Below are 15,323 nucleotides of genomic sequence, written 5' to 3'. Positions count from 1 at the left end.
CTATCATGGGCTCTTCTTTAACAGCCTCATGTGTGGCACCTTGTCAAAAGCCTAAACAACATCCATTGGCTCTCCTTTGTATATACTATTATTTTCTCAAAGAATTACAACAGACTTGTCAAGCAAGATTTCCCCTTAAGGAAACCATGCTGACTTCGGCCTATTTTATAATGTGCCTTCAAGTACGCTGAAACCTCATCCTTAATAATGGACTCCAGTATCTTCCCAAATACTGAAGTCAGGCTAACTGGCCTATAATTACCTGGCTTTTACCTCCCTCCCCTAAAGAATGGAGTGACATTCACAATTTTGCAGTCATCCAGAGCCATTCCAGAATCTAGTGATTCTTGAAAGATAATTACTAATGCCTCCACATTCAGCGACCTCCTTCAGAACCGTGGGTTGTCGTCCATCTAGCCCAGGTGATTTATCTGCCTTCAGACCATGGAGCTTCTCAAGCACCTTCTCCTTAGTAATGGCAATTACACTCACTTTCATCACCTAATACTCTCAAATTTCTAGCATATTGCTGATGTCTTCTACAGCGAAGACTGACACAAAAGACTTACTGACTTTGTTCACCGGTTTTTTTGTATCCTATTACTACCTCTCCAGTGTCATTTTCCAGGAGTCTGATCCTCTTCTTTACTCTTTATATATTGGAAAAAGTAAACCTTTGGTATCCTCTTTCATATAATCAGATGGTTTACCTTCATATTTCTTTTCTCTCCTTATTGCTTCTTGAATTACCTTCTCTTGGATTTTATAAGCGACTCAACCCTCCTCCACGGGTCATATGGCAGGTGGGCAATAGGAAAATTGAGAGTGGGTGTAGAATTGATGGGGTTCTGTGAGAGAATAGTTTGAAGAGAAACAAGCGGGGAATAGGACTAATGAGAGTTTTGATTACTTAATTGCTGAATGGCCTTCTTTCACGTTGTGATGGAAAATTATAAGTGATCGTTTTAGTAAAGGAAAGGAGTTATTTAACATAATTGTAGATTTTAAATTTTGCTGATAAATAAAAGCTTCCATTGAATATTTCCCGTTGCGATAGCCTCTATTTCGCTGCTTTGAAGTACCGCGGTGATACTGCTAGATGGAGAAATAAGAAACCAGCAGTCCGCAGAATTATTGAAATCACAGTAACTTGCTTATGCATTCAAACCCGCGAACACCTATTGGTGTATTTAGCCCGCTACCTTTGCACTACACTCCATGGACTTTTGTCTTTAGAAATACACCAGGGAATAATAAATTCAATTGTCTACTATTTAAAAATGAGGGCTACTGTGAGGTGTACAGCGTTCCGGGCGTTGCAGTTTCCTCGATATAAACAGGTTTCGCACACAGTACAACTAAAACATTAATTATTGCAGTAAAATTTATGACAATTTTAAAGAATTGTAAAGAGTGTGCAATAATTTTTAGAGGCGAATACTTTGGTGTGAAGCGTACGACGATGACTTCCGGCGGGGACCTGGGTCACATGGAAACAAAATGGTGGTTTGTGAGGAGGTGCTGGCGTTGCTAAGGAGCTCGCTTTCCTTTCATGCTTTCAATTCTAAGTCTGAGGAGGAGGAAACATGATCGCTGCCCCCGATGTCGTAGCTCTCACCCACGAAGATGACTACGGGGAGCAGTACAACATAGAGCCGGCGCCCCCTTTTCAATTTCAACCTGAAAACCCCTGGTCCAAGACGGCCACGGCTAAATTCGAGAAGGATTTCATTCTCATTTCCGAGTTTTCCGAGCAGGTAGGCCCTCAGCCTTTGTTAACCATCCCGGACAATGCCCGCGGTAACTTTGATCTCAACTATTTCGCTCTCAGGATTATGTCTGTGGATTATCAAGCCTCGTTTGTGGGGCACCCTCCTGGGACGAGTTATCCGAAACTCAACTTCGTCGAGGACTCCAAGGTGGTGCTGGGGGACTCTAAGGAGGGGGCTTTTGCTTACGTTCATCATTTGACTCTCTATGACTTGGAAGCAAGGGGATTCGTCAGGCCCTTCTGCGTGGCTTACATCTCCACAGATGAAAACAAGATTATGCAGCAGTTCCAAGAACTTTCGGCTGACTTTTCCAAAGCCTCCGAGTGTTTGAAAACTGGTAACAGAAAAGCGTTTGCTAATGAACTGGAAAAGAAACTTCAGGATCTGGAATATACTAGGAATGTGTTGCACAATGAAACGGAAATCCAGAAAAAGTCTAACGATAAAGGATATTACTCCTCGATAGCAATAGAAAAGGCCAATGAACTGGCTAATGTGGAAAAGTGTATAATTGAACATCAAGATCTTTTAATGCAGATTAGAAATTATTCGTACAAAAAAACAAGAGACGTAGACTACTTTTCTTCTGAACAAGATAATGGTATGGAACACTTGGACTCTGGGTTAGAGCAGTTGCCAAATAAGGAGGAATTGTATGAAAAAAATAATTTTTCTGATACAAGCTCTTACATACCCAAATTCACAAAAGCTAAGTCAGCAAAATGCTTTGAAAAGAAACTGAAAACCTTAGAGGAGCTTTGTGACAGTTCCTTTTTTAATCAAACATTAGAACAACTTAGGCGGGTAGAGAAATTCTTCAGGGGGGATGTGTGCTATCTCCTGACCAGTCAAATTGAAAAAGTGCTTCTTCAGCAGCAACAAACAACTTCTTTTCTCTTTGAAGACCCACTACTCTTCACTGGTGAAGGACAACACTGTGAAAAACCACTTCCTAGTTTTAATATTATCAGGGCTAAAGCTTTGGAGCACCCTTGTTTATCAACTGAGTCCACCAACTGTGAGTCATTCAAGTCATGTGTGGAGTCTGTACCGATTAAACTGGATCAGCAAACCAGTGTTGAGAATTATCATGGGACTGTGGCTGATTCCATTCCATGCAAAAAACTCCTAGCAACTTCAGACCATCTTGAATTGAAAGGGAAAGGAAGTATCAGCAGTGGTGAAAGCATTGAAATCCTGGGTACAGAAAAATCCTGCCCAGCCCCAGTGTTGTTACCCAAATCTGACAGCCAAACAAACTTGCAGAGCCTGCACCTGGAGGTTGCGAGGAGGAAATTTGTGGGTACCAAGCGGACAAACAGTGAGGACAGCATTGAAGTTCTAAGTACTACTGAAACTCTGATTCCTGAAGACCTTAAGCCTATGTATCCAAGTGCAATATATGAAGAAGAATCACCTTTGGATGAAGAAGAAATAGGGCTGAACAGAGGTCTTGTGCAATCGGATGCAAATCTCTATCATACTAATGGATTTAACAATACAAGTTTTGAAAATAGAACCATTACCTTGTCTGTTTTATCTGAACCAATTGACCATTCTTGTTGTATTGGGAAAGAGAGTCCACATTTTACTAAGTCAGTACCTACATTTTTAACTGAAGAGTACGGTGATGAAGTTGTCAATGTTCCACCACAACGCAGTAAAACTATAGGTCAACTATTCCACAGTGATGACCTCCAGAAAGATGATGGACGTGGATTGTATGAAACTGTTTGTGAAAAAGAATGCAGTGATCTACCCAGTAATGAAGAAACAGTTCAAATTTCCATGGATGAGTATTTGGACAACACAAGTTACATCAGTGCATCTTTATGTTCTGATAGGACTCCATCTCCAGCTCTCGCAACCAGTCCATCAAAAAGATCCTCTGGTAAACGCAAGAAGCATTCAGGGAAGAATTCTCTGTGGTTTATACGGCACTATTCTTTTGCACAGCAGGCGATCTTTTCATTGCTGTCTGGGCGGACCCTTGTAGTAGTTGGTGAACAAGAAGGAAAAGTCAAGAAAATTGTTGATGCTTTGTCGATATTTGTCCCGAATTATAATAGGGATGCAGAGTCTGTAAAGCAATGGGTAACTTTTCCTTTGCATATCGACGATTTGCAGACATGGAAACTCATCGGACTTCAAAGGTAAATATAACATAGTTATATGTAAGGACTATGTAAGGATGCTACCTTGTAATGAATTCAGAGCTGATGATCCAAGCAAAAGAGTGGCTTATAAGAATTAATAATAGATTAAATTTAAAAAAGATGTATACCAATCATGCCACTTTCTGCATCCCAGAGCTGGGGAGAAGATTCTCAACTCTTACGGATAATCTATTGTTTTGATTACTTTCTGCAAGTGTGAGATTTTACAAATATGCTTCCTTTATCAGATATCAAGAGTGCTTTCAAAAGATACAACTTGGATTTTTAAGCGGACCAATTGAAATTTCCCAGTGAGCATTGTATTGGGAATGCCCAGCATGGCACTTAAAGCACCTAATATTTTCTTTCAAACTAATGGTTCCTTTGTCTGAAAATTCAACTAATGTACTCTATTTCCCAACAAAGACTGATCTGTGTCATTAGGACAGATAATTAAATTTCAATTTAATTTGCAACAGATTTTTGAATTTTGTTTTTTTAGTTGTTGAAAGACTCATTTCGTGTGTAGTAATAGTTAACCACCCAAAACATAAAATTTGTCCATTATTCAGTTGTTTGTCCTGTTTGTGTCTATCTTCTGATGACAATTCACACTTTTTAATAAATAAATTTGAATTTCTTGGATGTTGGAGTGGCTTTAAGTGGGGTGCCATGGTAGTGTAATGGTTAGTACGGCAGTATTACAACTCTGTGTGTTCTGGAGTTCGAAGTTCAATTCTGGTGCCATCTGTAAGAAGCTTATGTTCTCTCTGTAGCCACTTTGGTTTCCTTCCATTGTCCAAAAACCTGGTGGTTAGGTTAATTGGTCATTGTAAATTGTTTCGTGATTAGGCTAATGTTAAACAGGTGGGTTACTGAGCACTGTGGCTCAATGTGCTAGAAGGGCCTGTTCAGCACTGTATTTCTAAGTAATTTTAAAAATGCCATTGTTAGACCAAATTAGATACAAAGTGGATTTCTGATCTTTTATGATCAGAATGCAGCAAATCTGTTATATTCTGCATGATGAAACTCAAGGCCACAGACCAAAAGCATATAGTTCCCATTTTTATTCCTGTGTGCCTGCCCTGTAAGCTATATCTCTTTAGTCATATTTATACTGAAATAAGGTCTTGTGATGTATGCATTGTAGCATTTCATTTCCTTACTGAAATTATTTTACTTGTGGACGTGTAGTCCTTTTTGCCAAAAGCTAAAATGAATTGTTAGTAAGTTTTTACACGGTATATCATTTTATACTTGTCATAACAATGAAAATGACAATTATTCATAATTGTTGGGATTCACCATCCTTCTGCATACATATTAATAGTTTTTCAAAGCAAGGGAAGAATAGCAACATAGAGCCAAGAATATAATTTCATTATACTTGCAATTTTAGTAAACAATAATGAAAGGAACAATGCCAAATCCAGTGGATGATCTTGCACCACTAGCAACTTTTCTACCACATAATATTTTTGCAGTCTGGTACTTCTAATTCAATCATATGGGGGGAAGGGAAAGCAGGAGACTGGGGCTGAGAGGAAAAATGGATCAGCTGTGATGAAATGGTGAAGCAGACTTGATGGACCAAATGGCCTAATTCTGCTGCTATATCTTATAATCATATTGCACAACAGCTACTCGTGTAATAGTTCTGAGTACTCTCCCCAGTCACCAGGCTGAAACTGAGATCATGTATTGCTTGAAGTTCCAGAATAGCACACGTTAGACAACACAGGAGAGTTTTCTGTTACTAGCACCTATCATAAAGATCTATACAAGTAGTTACGTTGTGAATTCAGTGTTGTAGTATTGTATAATGAAATCATGAGGAATATTGTTTGTGATGTGGCCAATATTTCTATGAGAAAAGATTCTTGGGCTACTTCTGAGATGACTTTTTGAAACATTTTATTTTTATTTTATTTAGTGTGGAATAGGCCTTTTGAGCCACAGCAACCTAGCATCCCCAACAACCCAAATAACCCTAACCTAATCACAAGACAATTTACAACTCTACCCAGTATATCTTTGGACCATGGGAGAAAACCAGAGCACATGGAGAAAACTCGTACACTTAACGGGGAGGATGTATAGAGCCGCCTTACAGAATGGCACTGGAATTGAACTAAAGAACAGCCCCAGCTGTAATGGTGTTGAGTTAACCACTATGCTACCTTGGCACCCAATTCTTTAATCTGCAATTTATGGATATTCTTGTGGTTATTGCTCATTGATTTTTAATTTGAGTGCTGATGCTGTACTGTGGTAACTTCTGTTAAACAGAATCTGGTATCAAGGGTTATCAGTGTTTTGGAATATGTGGTTATTTATAAGTTTTAAAATGAAATGGACTGACGATTTGAAATCTACATTATGTAACTTAGACTACCAAAAACTTGGGAGCTGATGTGGGCTCAATTTGAATAGCCAGAATGGGGATTATTATTGAATATTCTGTATGTTCCCATTGAATACAAACAGTGCCATTGACATGAAATTTGTAAATGTTTCATTTCTTTTCCATTTCTAGAATAGCGTCACCTCTGGGTGCCAGTATGCTGCATTCGTTGAATCGATATAGTCGCTACATCAGCATTCTAGACTGTGACAACAAAACTCTCCGTTGCCCGCAATATAAAGGACAGCTGATTACCAGATTGGCAGACCACAGGACTCAGATAAAGCGGGGCAGCACATATTATATGCACGTTCATAATATGTTTACCCAGCTTTGTTCCCAAGCTTTCCTCTATACCTTTTGCCATCACTTGCATCTTCCCATCGATGAAAGAGAAAGTGAAGAATCAGTCACGCATCGCAGAGTAAACTTTTTAAAGCATCATCTGGGGCTGATGAATGATGATAGTAAAATTGTGCAATACTTTTCAGAACTGATAAAAATGCATTACTTGCATGAACCTCCAAAGGGCTTGAATCTAGTTCTGCGATTTAACTACATCCCCAGTGTTGTGTTTAAAATCTAATTCTGCAACATTTTCCATTTCAAAACTGAATTTTACCACGTACTTTGATTGCAGAAAAGCATGACCTCTTTCCCTAGGTGATTTTTTTCATATTGTTCTCTCACTTGTGCAAAAGCAGCACTATGGCTGTGGCAAGTAAAAGAAATTTGAGTATATTTAACCTGCAGATAGTTTTGACAAGAGTGAGTTGAGAGTGAATCAAGATTTTACAGATCCTAGCACACTGAATTATCTTCAGCACAGTATAAAATAATGTTTAAGTATGGGAGAGCAGAGAAATGATCTGATGACAAAGCAAAGTATATCTGATGATATACCTAAATGCAGTTGAAGTAAGGCTTTTATTTTTGATGCTTTCTTCAATATTCTGCTGTCTTTGGAGATTTCTGTATATGAGTGTTTGAAGTGGACAGGTGCTGGTGGAATCCAAAAAAAATCAAAGTTAAATAAGAGTCTCAGAAACAATACCACAAAACTAGTTTAAAAAGTGATCTAATTATGTTGCAACTCCATGTTGCTAAACCATTATCTGGCATGTCTATCAATTTTGGCTAGTTTGTGTTGTAACAATACAGTTATAACCAGATTATCTGCAGTTTTTAATCATGTGAATACTAATTTGTAGAACATACCCAGAAAATAAACTCTGTTTTTAAATGTTCTGTGACCTTTGAAGGATAAGATTGAATACATTGTGTTATGGCAATGTTGCTTTTTCATGATACATGACATTATTAACTTTCACCAAAAAAAACTAATTTCTAATCACAGTCGATTGCTACTGGCATGCTATCGGTATGGATCCAAGTCTCAAACTGGTTTTGCATTGTTAATAATGCCAAATTTTCAAAAATAATTATGGTTGTGGTTGGAAATGAGAAAAGCTAGAATTAAACACACCTGTGTATATCTATTCCTGCTTAATTATTTGAATTGGGGTTTGTGACATCCTTGGATTCCCCTTCAGCATTTTCACTATGTTCTATGGAAGTGAAACTTAAGTCTTGCAGAAATCTGAATTTTAAAAGGGAAAAAAAGTCACAGATTGTTCAGTTAATTTTATAAGTGACAGAGGGAATTTGTGGTCTACATTGATAGACAGTATATGGAGATCTTCATTTTGTTAGTGCCAGTAGAAGACAATGGGAATTTTTAAAATTTGTTTTTTTTTTAAAGAATTGAGTTAAATTAAAATACATCGTTCTAGCTGAGGTTCCAAAGCTTCAAACTGTATAATTGAGCTCTCTGAACCCCCCTTGGTTTCCTTGGTTCTTCGTGAATTAGACCCTCGAAGGAAGGAAAAAAATATAAATTTGCTTTATCTTGCTCATGCTAGTGCTATGCATTACTGATGAGCCAAATTCTAATTATTAACACTTAGCTGATTGAGGTACACCACAAGTTGAAGCAAGACTATGTTACCATTCCTGTTTATACATATCTAATGTTCAAGAAAATTTGGTAGTTTGGATTTTGTAAACTTTTTATTTATTATTTTAAATTCTGAAACTTGCCTGTCAAGCAGTTTCAAGTTGCTTTTGTGTTTAGTGCTCAGATTTAGAAAACATTTTGTGTAGTATGCACAGTGAGAATGACGGTGAAAAGAAGGTCTCAAAATTTAGACATCGTGCAAACTGTCCTAAAGTGTATCCCTACAAAATGCAGCAGTTTAACTTGGTCATTACTGGTGGAAAACAGCAGCTATTGAAAATCTTTATCCACAATCTGCATGACAGCTGAACCCACAGTAATTATTAAGCCTTTCAGTCGACTATGGAAATATAACATTAGGCATCAATTGAACCCTGGTTACTGTGTCAACTTTAATTGTGTTTGTAGATGTATTAGGTGTATTTTGGACAGCATGAGATTTCTCTAACTGTTGTCTATTAATAATCACTCTTTTGTAGCACCATATATTGCAATCAATTTTTTTTGCATAATATTTGGATATTCAAATTTGACTAATCCCAATCAGATGGATATTTAGTGACACCATTTATTTCCACACTATTTGTTTTTATATTGATCTATTTACAATTTTCTTTTACAAAACATAAAGATTAAATCCTATTTCCAGTACTGGTTGACAGTTCACCCAAGTATTCAAAAGTCTCAGCTTCTGATATTGAAACGTGGGGGAAAAACTCATAGACAGAAATATTCTGGAAGCATGTTAGATTTGGCTTCCAGAATAGTGACCAGAAATTTTTTGGAGAAACTTGTGTAGGGTTTAGTCAGTGGCCATTGTATTCCACAATCTTCCTAACTACGGAACTATTAATACACATAGCCCCATCAGTTGTTATAATTTAAACCAAATCCAGTCTCTATTTTCCCTTTTTAATGTGATGAGATGTACTCCAGTGGAGTGCACTCTAACTGAATTTGTTTTGTTACCAGTGGTTTTTAGGCAAGCAGTTTGAGAGCAAGAATACAGCAATTACTTGTGACTTCCTCTTTAGATTCTGAAGCTGCTACCTTGATCTGCAGTACTGAAGCTGCTGACTTGTTCAGTGACAGCCAAACCTAGTCCCGGATATCTGGTGTGCAAAACTTTCAAGTTTTTTGGGTAGCAGTCAAAAACAGGATGGCTTGCTGCCTCAGGAAATGCTGAGAGTAGCTATATCACATAGACATTCTGATTTGAAAATTTTTAAAAATGTTATAAGGTACTCTTTATCCACTTTCTGTGGCATGTTATCAATAGATGTCTTGCCTTGTGGAAATTTGCATTGTTTTGAAGACTGCCGTAACAAACAGTTCAATTATTACTGCTGATTTCAATTATTTTTATGTACAATTTATTACATTAGTTGGAAAAACTTAAATTTTTAAGATCAATTGGAATTGATAAACTGATACATCTGAGTATATTATTTTGGCCATTCAACATGTACTCTACCATTCAAAATGTAATTTGGCTCCTTTCATCCTCCATTTGAAATTAATTAAATTCAGCTAATCTGCGTTTTTGAAAGTGGATAAATGATTTGAAACACAGATTTATATTAAGGCTTAATAATTAAGCTGTCCAATCAATCCATTAGTCATGACAAAATCCTGTAAGGACTGTGCATTACTCTTACTGAGTTGATCAGATCATTAGCCAGGTGGTGGGATCAATGCAAAGTGCACATTGAATGTATGTTGAACTAATGTAGCATAATGATGCTGATGTGACCTTGCTCATAAGGTTAAAAAAACTATTTATTAACAGTATGCCAATAGTAATTTGTAATAATTGTTCATTTAAAGATTGATTCCTGCTGGAAGATATCGCATTTTTCAGAAAAATTGTTTTACTCAAATATGTACTGTGAATTGTTGTTGGCACTGATTTTCATTTACTCCCCTCTTTCCTGAAAGCTACTGTGCAATATGTGCATGTTTGCATTTAGTAATTAAGGAAGTAGATAAAAACAAATGCTAAGTTTATTTCTTTAAGTGTGGTTTTTGCCTGTTGGTGCTCATTTCCCTAAGCACAAAGATCAGGAAGAGTTAAAGACAATTTTTCTGTCTTTTGTTCTCTTCATGTTGTCTGCAGAGTTTTGCATCAAGAACTAGCTAGGCCTAAACAGGAAAAGGTTTGCTGTTTGTTAGTCTCACCAATGGAATATAGTACCATGTACAAATTTAAAGGATTAGAACACTTGCGTTTAAACAAGCAACTGACTTGGGGTGTATTGCTCCAATCTTGGATGAAGAGTTCCACAAAAGTAGAATCTTTTAGTTGTCCTTATTAAACCAATTATCCTTCTTAAACCAATTATCCTAATGGTCCTTGGCTTACAATAATATCCTTTTTGCCCCACTAAATTTGAAAGAGGAGAACAATACTGTGGAAAGCAGAAATGGTAGAAACTCTGTGTACAACTCTGCAAATCTACCAGATTGTACCATATGATATGTGTCAATGTAATACATGTATGTTAGGTGGTACTAGATTGGCTCTGATTCTTTGACGATATCTTGCCCATGTCAGTCTTGAAAGGCATTTTTGGCTCGAGAACAAGGAATTTCCCACCTATCTGCTTGGTGATATGTCTGCATGTCACATCCATAAATTGCTGCATGCAGGAGCATGATAAATATTGTGACACTGTACTTTGAATTTTACCTCAAAGTATCCAGTATATGTAAATGGAACCACTTTATGAGTAGGCATAGAGAGCCCATAACTATATGAAGTAATGGTAGTCATGGAGAATAACCTGCCAATATGGATATCTTTTACAGGGATGAAATTTAACAAAGTGATTAGTTAAATTTTTTTGAAATTTTAACTAAAAAGGTATAACAGGCATTTAATAATTTTCTTATTCACTTTGTGTGAAACTGAGTTTACATGTTCTACTCTCTTCAGCACATGCCACCTCCCAATTCCCTCTGATTTATAAAGAAACTAATGATGCAAGCAAATCTAGAAATGAAGTACATATGTTGTGGAATTTGCAGATCAGATGGGGAGACAGCTAATATTTCACATACATAGCAATGATATGCTGCCATTGGACATGAAATGTTAGGATTTTGAATGAATTACGTTGTGGTTATCACTGCAGTTTATATTTTGATCTAGGTTTTTTCAGTTGCACATCTAACAACTAGCTTTTTTTTGCCAGTTCTGTGTCATTTGTTGTTAACTGCTTAAAGCACACCTCTTGATTGTCCAACCAGATAGTTTTGATTTTCAGCTGTTCCTCATCAGTTTCTTATTTCCATTTGTTATGACATTATTCTGCCATCTCATTTGATACTGAAATCAAAGCTCATGCCTGAGGGGAAAAGTTTCAATTTAATGCTGCAAATAACTTGAGTATCTTGATGAGCAAAAAGAAACAGCTAGTTTCTGAATGTGACTGCCAGTACTTAAACACTGTTAATATGTTAATACAAGTGCACATTTTGTGTACTATATCCCCTTATAATGGTCATTCAATTTGGAGAGAAAGATATTTCAAAGTGGAAGGTTTGTGCAGCATTTTTAGACAGGGGAAGAACATTACATTGGTAGCTAAAATAATCCCTATGTCAAGAACAATTTTTTGTAAGATCCAGATTAATTATGCTAGGCCCTGTAATATTAGCAGTGTTTTAACCCCTGTTGACAAGATTTAACTTACCAAGCTTATATTTTTCATGTAATGTTTGTCAAACTAAATATGACCAGAATGTGTACATTCTGATCCTTTACTGGAAGTTTTTTTTGAGGTATGTTTCAAATTGCACTTTCTTGCTTTTCTTTTAATTTTGCACAAGACCAGAGGTTTTACAAAATGCCATATGCTGTTGTAACTTGTAATTATTTGTGTAACTGTTGTTTGAAAGTATTCTATTTAATTCATGTCTTTGGAAATGTTGTGCCTTCCACTGTAATCAAATGTGTACCTTAAAATATTTTCCAACTCACTTGTGTTGAAGTGTTAAGTATTTGGAATTGATGTTTATGTGTTCACTACACCCACACAATGAAGATTTTTTTTCTATCCTTGTCCTATTCTTTTTATGTATCTCAGCTACATGTGCTACTGGAGCATTGATAAGTTAAAAGAGAGGAACTAGTTTCACAGGACTTAACTCAAAGGAATCACTGTACAGACATGCATTAATTTCCTGCATTTGTCTAGTATATTGATAATTCCAATTTATAAAAGATATTCCACCCTTACTATTTAAAATGCAGTGTTAAATAAATTACAAAACCATGATTCCTACTTTTAAATTAAAGATGGCCATGGAAGGGTATGAAACAAGGGTGATGTACAATTAATATTCCATTCTTCACCCCTCCTGGGTCATAGACTGCCAACAGCATCTCAGCAGAGTCCTCTGTCTTGGACTGGAGGTTGATTGGTTCTGTGGCTTCTGCTTTCACCACTCAACTTGCTGCGTCTTCTAGATCTTTCCTCCTGTAGGAATATGGTCTGTTGGCATTTCTGTAGCTCTGGGTTTTTATGGGATGGGCTTACTGAGACCCCCACCCAACCTTTGTTCTTTCACTGCTGGGCTTGGTACCATGGTGGCAAAGTTACTCTAAGACTGGCATAATTGCATTACAGCCATACCAAAGCAGTATTACACAAATTATGCTACAGTAGTGAAAATAGTTCAATTCACTATGTTTGATGTTATAAATAGTATAGGGAGGATTTTGAATGTTACTAGGACTGGAAAACTTTAGTTATGGCTAAGGACTGGATAGCTTGGGTTCTAATTTGAATTTGAGATATTTAGTTGAAATGTATAACATTCTGAAAAAGGTAGATAAATCAGGCACTTACGTAGAGGTCATGGATGCAAGATTATTGGGCTGAAAGGGAAAAGAAAAGCCAAAGAGCCATATGGGGTGGCCCAGAACTGTTAACTTAATTGATTGTGTACTATGAACCACTATGTTACAGCTGATTGGGATTTTAATATTTTTGTGGGTGTCACAGCAAATTGAATATTTACATTGTTGTTCAGAGTACATGTAAATGACCGCATTTCCTGAAAAAGGACCTGTCAATAGTTGTTTCACATTTCCAATAGTACGTTTGGCCAATTAATATCGGTGTCATTCGCCGGGTTAAAATGTCCTGTATCAAAGCTCTAATTGCACTGTGGTAACTACGGTGGGTTGTTCACGTGCCCAATGACAAGATTCGTGAAATAGGTTCTCTGCGAATAAGAATACCCAGTAATTGGTTTATTAAAGCGCCTTTGGAGAGGGAGGGGTTTGTAGGAACGTTTTCATCAAATCATTAAAATCCAGGTTAGGACTGTCCACTTAGAATCGAGTTTATTATCACTGACTCTTGTGAAATTTGTTACTTTATGTTGTAGCTGAACAAGCATCGAGAGAGGTATTGAAAACGTCTCTGGGAGCTTGTGGCAGACAAGCAAAATCACGATGTTATTATTCTTGGTTGAGATTCTTAGCATTTTAATTACGTTGGTTGACGTCATGATATCAAAGAAGAATCGTGCTTTTTTCCTTTCCATCATCCCCATTCACCTTCAATTTGCATTCAGTCAGACAGATCAGCTGTAACTAGCACTCGTTCTCCCCTCCCCCAGATGGCACCAAAACTAGTCTGCAGATCTCTATCAGACCTTTCCACTCTGCCCTCTCTTTCCAACAAACCACGCTTGTTTTCACACTTTACTGATTCTTATGAAAGGACTCTGATCTGAAACATTAACTTTCTCTTTCACAGTGACTTGCCTTGATGAGCATTCCCGGCAAGTTCTGTTTCATGACAGTTATTTAAACAAAACAAAAACTAAATGACTACCGTCCAGTGGCACTAACGCCAATAATCAATAAGTGCTTTGAACGGCTGATAAAGGTACATATCAAAAACACTATTCCCGCCACATTGAACACTCACCGATATGCTTAGCGACAGAATCGCTCTCTGCACCTGGCCCTGACACACCAAGAAACTTGGGACACTTATATCAGAACGCTGTTTCTGGATTTCAGCTCAGCATTTAGTACTATTGTCCCACCTACTCCGTAGTTTAAATATACACCACAGTGCAACTGGGTATTGGACTTACTAACCAACAGACCTAAGACAGTCAGGATGCACAACTCCTCGCTTCCCATCATCCTCAACAAAGGCTCACACGACAGTATGACTAAAGACCCAAGTAATTATATCGTCAAGTTCGCTGATGACATGACTGTGGTGGGACTCATCATCAACAACGTTTGACGGCCTACACAGAGGAGGCAGAAGAGTTCGAGGCCTGATGCCAGTCAAATAACATTTTCCTTAATGTCAACTCGACAAAGAGGATGGTTATCAACTTCAGGAGATCTCGCAGCACTCATATCCCTCTTTACATCGGCAGGACAGCAGTTTCAAACTCGTGGGAGTGCACATCACACGTCTCTCATGGTCCCAGAACACATCCTGCTCCATCAGGAAAGCTCACCGACGCCTCTGCTTTCTGAGGAGATCGAAGAGAGCCGGGCTTAGAACATCCATACTCGCCATTTTACAGATGCGCCCCAGAGAGTATTCTGATAAACTGCATCTTTGCTTGAGACGGAAACTGTATCGTGGCGGACAGGAAGGCTCTTTGGCGAGAAGTGAAAGTTTGATGGCGGGTAGGCACCAGCCTACCAGCCATCAAGGATATATATATAGAAAAATACCAATACCATCACAAAGGATCCCACATACCCTGCTCATAGACTCATAGGGAGGAGGCTATGTAGCCTCCACGCCGGGATCACCAGACTCAAAAACAGTTACTTTCTACGAGCAAGACTGATCAACACCTCCACCCACTAACTAAACCACTACTTCATTATTTCCCGTTAGTCACTTTATGTACAACCTTACGTCACTGTCTGCACATGCAATCTATTTATTTATATAAGCTATCTTATGTATTTATATTTA

General features: G+C 37.6%; 1 protein-coding gene across 1 annotated transcript; it reads left to right on the top strand.

Moving 5' to 3' along the window:
* Positions 1–1,480: 1,480 nt before the first annotated feature.
* smcr8a (Smith-Magenis syndrome chromosome region, candidate 8a) lies at positions 1,481–12,385 on the top strand. The gene is made up of 2 exons (XM_072268722.1): positions 1,481–3,925; positions 6,468–12,385. The coding sequence occupies exons 1-2, from the start codon at positions 1,587–1,589 to the stop codon at positions 6,919–6,921; spliced, it is 2,793 nt and encodes a 930-aa protein (XP_072124823.1). The 5' UTR covers positions 1,481–1,586; the 3' UTR covers positions 6,922–12,385.
* Positions 12,386–15,323: the final 2,938 nt, after the last annotated feature.

This window comes from Mobula birostris, chromosome 9 (assembly GCF_030028105.1).
Source record: "Mobula birostris isolate sMobBir1 chromosome 9, sMobBir1.hap1, whole genome shotgun sequence".
NCBI classification, from domain to species: Eukaryota; Metazoa; Chordata; class Chondrichthyes; order Myliobatiformes; family Myliobatidae; genus Mobula; species Mobula birostris.
This window is presented reverse-complemented; position numbering and strand designations above follow the sequence as displayed.